The sequence below is a fragment of the Neltuma alba genome, unplaced genomic scaffold (genome assembly GCF_004799145.2).
Source record: "Neltuma alba isolate B1F8T4 unplaced genomic scaffold, ASM479914v2 tig00008008_pilon, whole genome shotgun sequence".
NCBI classification, from domain to species: Eukaryota; Viridiplantae; Streptophyta; class Magnoliopsida; order Fabales; family Fabaceae; genus Neltuma; species Neltuma alba.
In genome coordinates, this window is record NW_021634924.1 from 33651 (window position 1) to 39481 (window position 5831).

The following is a 5831-nucleotide window of genomic DNA, read 5'->3' on the forward strand; positions in this document are numbered from 1 at the left end:
AAACTTAACTGACAATAACATCATTCTTTTCTTGGTTAATTTAGAAATTTTATTATGACAGTATTAAATTACTCAGGCAAGTGTCAAATACAAGGATGTCATATTTGAACTTCATATTTCAAGTACACAGAAAAACCCAAGCACTATGACCACACCCTCTCTTATTCTTTGTCATCCTCTTTCAAAAAGGCAGACCCTTCAAAAAGCGCTTGTAGAAATCCAATGACTCTCTTGGTTTATATTCTGGAACAGTGTGTCCAGCTCCCTGCATCAATGGCCATTCAAATAGTATTATAAAAATGCCACGTTTGGGTAACCATCAACACTATTCACCGAGCCATGAATGGATTCTCGTCACTTGTTAAATCTCAACTGCTCAAATTTCAATCTAATAATTGAGATGGAAAGTAGAGAAGAAGTAGAGGGGACAGGAAGTGAACAGAATCTAAATCCTCACAATACAGAAAACTCAAGTTTTAGTTTTTCAAGACATTATTAGGTATGCAAACCAACCTTTATGGTCAGAAAAGTTAGATTCTTTTCATATCCCTGAGTGTACCTGAAATCAGAAAAGAGAATTCAGTCATTTATTCTTTGTGACTAATAGATTCAATGCCTTAAAATTTCAAGTTAACAGGTCATGTTATGTTCATGATCCTAGCTCTTATGGTTGCTTCTCTAAGAAATGTATCATTCCATCTTTCAACTCAAAATCTACAATGACAATTAAGTATAAGGGTCATTTTTATTTACGTGCTCCTTCATCTTTATTCTACAATTCGATGTGGATTTTCTTCTCACTTTTCACTATAACTTGACCCAAATAGAAATGATCTGGAAAATACCCGGCGACTTGATCATTGGACATCCAAGGCCTCCATTCATCTAGGATTTTGTATCCAAGTGATCTTGTCCAAGCTTCACTTCCCGTGTAAGGAACACACAGATCATGATCACCACTGCCAGAACCAAGAAAACATGAAATTTAGGTATACTTATAAATTAACAGCAGATATGTCTGGCTTCTGCAGAGTAATATGGTATCCATTAAAAGCACAAGCAGAAAGATGGTACAAGTATGATAGATGTTTCTTCATAATTCATATATATGCATAGATCTAAGACGAGTGATAAGCTTAGGAATTGACCATAGACACATGGAAATTCTTTCTCTGTTCACTTATTTCTTGAGTATTGGCATCATGAAGATGGAAAATTCATGACAGTAAAAAAAATTTCAGTTCTCCGACTTACCTGTATATGAGTGCTCTATATCCTCTGGAAGTGAGGTTCTTGTGATAATTGATCATGCTCCCTGCATCGTGATGGTATACAATATTGTCGGTGCATAGATCCCACCTACTCACCACACTTTCCTGTTCAGGGAACAAGATCACATGTTAATTTTTTGTAAGCATGCAATACTCATTTCAGATATGATGTGAAACTTCAAAGGTTTATTGCGTCAATATCTCTGCTTCTTAGGGGCGAAGGAAAAAAAATCTCACCTCTGCAGTGTGAAGTGCTTTCCTAACTGTTTTATCATTCAACCACGCAGTTGCAACCTCATCATTCTAAAAGAGAATATTAGAAATTAGATGATGAATCTATTATACAAGTAAGAGGAAATCACAAAAGTACAATGCCCTTCAATTTTCATAGTTGACTAAATTCAGAGGCTTTCTGCAACTCTTCTGAATACTAAGCACAATCATGATGGCTGCACTAGCATTTTGTTAAATCTATGCCGACAACCCAGTTGAATTCACACCGGATTAACAAAGATAAGAACTAAATTGGAAGATGAAACTGAAATCTTGCCTGGAAGACACCAAATTGAAGACAAGATCAATATATATAGTATCAGCAACACAACATACCGTGCATGGAACACTATTGGAATTGCTAAGTTGAGGCCAAGTTGGTACAATTCCATCTTTCACAGGAGCTCTAAGCGGCCAAGCACGGCCAAACATCCTTTTTCTCACAGGCAATGATCTATCTGTTGCACCCAATTTCAAGAAACTCGACGGCAATCTGATCTTCGATGCCATGACTTTCTCTGTACTGGGGCCATGGTAGCATGGTTCTAGAATATCATATATGTTTAACCCAGACACATCCTGGAATCATAATAAACATCAGTGAGTGCCTATTTGGTTAAGCGGTATAGGTTCAGATAAGCCCCTTTGAACTCAAAAAAGTGATTATAGAGCATATTTATCCTAGTTGGCTAAACTTTTTAAATTCCCAATGAATCGTGATTTTAATCCCAATAGCACGTTTCAGTATAAGCTACTAGGAGTAGCTTTTGCAACTGAAAAATCAAAGTAGATGTTCAACAACTAGAATTTCTCCTATCTACCCTTATTATTAATAATTATTATTAAATTGTGTTATATTTAAATAATAGTAATTATTACTTATAAGAATTATAAATTAAAATTATATTTAAATAATAGTAGTTATTACTTATAAGAATTATATTAAATTATATTTCTCTCATCTACCCTTATTACTTTTTGATAATTATATAGGTTACATTTGGTTCTTTAACTTTATACAAAGTTTCAATTTAGTTCCTTAATTTTAAAAAATATATATTCGGTCCTTTAATCCTAAAATTGTTAGGCATAAATTATGATTTTTTGTAACAAGAACGGTTATTTTGATAATTAAACTTGATATGTTACCATTTAAGAATGTTTTATCAATATTTAAAATTTCAATATTATCGATTTCTTTTTTAAATAATTTTAGGATTAAAAGACTAAAAGAATACTTTTTAAAGTTAAGAAACTAAATTAAAACTCTATAAAATTCAAGGACTAAATGTATAGTTTAGCCTAATTATATATTTATAAGTGATTTTAGTAAATAAAATCCAAACATAATCCACATTCTCAATGCCACTTATACAAAAAAATATCCAAACAGAAATTTCAATTAACCAATATCACTTTTAACTAGTACTAGTACCACTTGTAAAAATCATGATTGTATCTGATAATAGCCATATAAAGAGTTTCACTTAACTTCTAGTCCAGTCTATACAGTCTCTAGCGTATATGCACCAAATCAAAAAAACAAAAAAGTGAAACTCAAAAAAACACAAGAATGATTAGAAACATCACCTCATCAACTTTTGCAAGCTTTTCTGCACATGTTTGACCAAGTGGTTGGTAGAAATTCCCATTGCACTCAGTTCTAACCTCCTGGCAATTGATAATAGAATTAGATGTCCCAACTAATATGAAAATGAACTCATGAAAATTTACCAGAAAGCAAATTGAAATTGTCAATGCAATCATTAGTATCTAATTGTCTTTAACTCATGACACGGAAGAACACTCGAATAGTGTTACACTCTAACCATTTTGAAGGACATGAAGCTTTGTTGTGACACATCTCAGTGACAACTGGATACTCAACAACAGTCGCATTGGCGTAACAGTAATCCATGTTATCTTCTCTATTAAGTCTTCATCAAAATATGAATTTATGCTTGGTTAATCTAACAACTTTGTCAAAAAGAACTCAAAATGAAATCGCCTCTCCTCTAGGGTTTAGGGTTCAGTTTTCACCTCATAAAGATCATCTGAGATAAGGCCCATCCCATGAGCAAATGGAACCAGTGCATTGCCATCAAAATCTTCATCTGTAACACCATTTCCTACCATATAACCCTGCACGTAAATCACGTCAGATTGCAGCCACACAGGCTTGAAAATGAACTGATAAATTAAGGACAAAGACCTTGAAATTCAGATTGGGCTTTACACCAGCATCAATTCCTGTAAAGCATTCAGAAACTCCACCTTATTCCTGATCCGAATACATTGTAACAATTTCAACACTCAAGGGAAAAGCTATTACCTTTCACTATTTCAGAAGAAAGAGTAGGCACATAAATTCCAGCAAATGACTCGCCAGCAACAAAGAACGGGTTGGGCAGGAACTCAGGGAAAAGTTCAAACCACTGGATTAAACAAACTCAGAAAATTAATAGAGGATTTTTTATTTATACCATTTATGTTAAAGTTTCAATTTTTTCCATCACTACCTTAAGGAGAAAAGCGTGCGTATCAGAGGCGGTTTTTTTGTCTCCAGTTCTGTAATCAGATACATTCTTGGAGTAAGAAAAACCCACACCAGCAGGAGAATCCAAATATAAAACATTGGAGACCTGTAATGCAGAGAAATCAATTTATATGAGAAATTTAGTTAAGGAATCAAAATGAAACTTGAGATGAAAATGGTATCTTTTGCCCAAAAGATATATTCTTTTCAGAATTTCGAACATCATGAAAGGATCAAACTTGATACCTTTGACCAACTGTAAGGATTGAGGTGCAGTGTGGGAAGATTTCCCTTAGTCTTTGCCGCTTCAAAATTGAAAGGGCCTGAAACATAAATTAATGTAACACAAGAGTGATATGAAAATATTTAAAGGGAAATACTAAATCATTTATGGAGGATCACATTCAGATTTTATAGAAAAACGGACTTCAGAAATAGAAATTGAATGATTACCATGCTCGTAGATGAAGCCATCAAAGCTAGAGCAGCCTGGTCCACCATTAAGCCACAGAACCACAGGATCTTCAGAAGGTTTGTTTTCTGACACAACAAAATAATAGTACAGGTTCCTTCCATGACTTTCATCCACTGTCACATACCTTCAACGTTCCATTACAAAAACCACAAGATCAGATTTAAGTCAAGTCTTTTTTTATTAAGAGAGAACTTGAAAACAGCCATTGCAGAAATGGGAATAAAAGCAGAAAGAGCTAAGATATCAGACTTAGTCAAGTTTTTCTTTTTAAAGAAACCCCAGATTCCAAATCATAAAATAAGCACAAAAGGTTTATGAAATAAAAAAATCCGTAATCTTTACTGTGAGAATCTGATTAGACACTGCAGAAATGGGAATAACAGCAAAAAGAATGTAATGTACCCAAAAGCTAGAGACACAAGTCAAGTCTTCTTTGCTAATCCGATTTTAAAAAAGTCTTCATTATTGATGAAAGCCACATTCAAATAATAAAATAAGCATCAAGCAAATTTAAAGAAGAAAGCCACAATCTTATAGGCGAGATTGTAGAGGTGGATAAAAGCAAAAGAAGGAATTAGTGTGATCAAAAGCTAAAGAGAGAAGAGCAAGTATTCTTTATGAAGAAACCCGACAGGAAAACAAGAAAATAAGCACCAATTTTTTAAGGGTCAAAACATAATTCACTAAATGAAAATCTAAACAATGAACAGTGAACAGCCATCACAGAAATGTGAATAAAAGCAGAAAACAATATAATTTACCCAGCGTAGTGCTTGGAAGGTATAATGCCATTGAAGCCGGGAAGCTGCGTGACAAGAGCACTTTCTGGTGCTGATTGGGTTAAAACAGAGCTCAATAGAATGTGAAATAACACAGAGAAGATGAAACAATTAATCTTAGCCATTTTTCTGCAGAACTGTTCGAAAAAAACACAGACGTCAGAACCCTATTTATAATGAAGAAGCTGAACAATGTAATGATGGGTGTGACCCTCATTCCTGCAACTCGCTAATTATGTGACTAGTCTTACTTACAAGGCAAGATTAACAAAAAAGATGTTTGTGAATGGGACGAAAGCGAACCCGTTCTTCACCAAAATAATTAACTGACTACGATTTAAAAGGGAAAAAGTTGCCGTTTTAGTGGAGGAGTGGTATTTTATTGGCCAACTAGTGTCTGAGTAGCCTTTAGTCTCACTTCTCAAGCATTGTGGAGAGTTGCTAGTGTAACAGTGGTATCACAGTGAATGCTTTGTGACAGCCAGTAGTAAAGGACA

General features: G+C 34.2%; 1 protein-coding gene across 1 annotated transcript; it reads right to left on the bottom strand.

The window, feature by feature from the left end:
- On the bottom strand, positions 1-5470 carry LOC114753590 (serine carboxypeptidase-like 20). Its single transcript, XM_028942280.1, has 14 exons — positions 5317-5470; positions 4534-4679; positions 4327-4403; positions 4064-4186; positions 3877-3979; positions 3757-3794; positions 3585-3686; positions 3135-3215; positions 1881-2123; positions 1509-1574; positions 1255-1376; positions 846-959; positions 514-559; positions 1-265 (listed from the first exon to the last, which is right to left on the bottom strand). Exons 1-14 carry the CDS (start codon positions 5457-5459, stop codon positions 182-184), a joined length of 1488 nt encoding a protein of 495 aa, XP_028798113.1. The 5' UTR covers positions 5460-5470; the 3' UTR covers positions 1-181.
- Positions 5471-5831: the final 361 nt, after the last annotated feature.

Bases quoted from the DNA above. Each gene is read 5' to 3' on its own strand.
- LOC114753590 (XM_028942280.1), bottom strand. From the start codon at position 5,459: ATGGCTAAGATTAATTGTTTCATCTTCTCTGTGTTATTTCACATTCTA. The intron at 3,216-3,584 runs GTGAAAACTGAA...ATCAATTGCCAG, and splicing joins TCTCAGATGATCTTTATGAG to GAGGTTAGAACTGAGTGCAA. The intron at 2,124-3,134 runs GTGATGTTTCTA...TTATGATTCCAG, and splicing joins AGCTTGCAAAAGTTGATGAG to GATGTGTCTGGGTTAAACAT.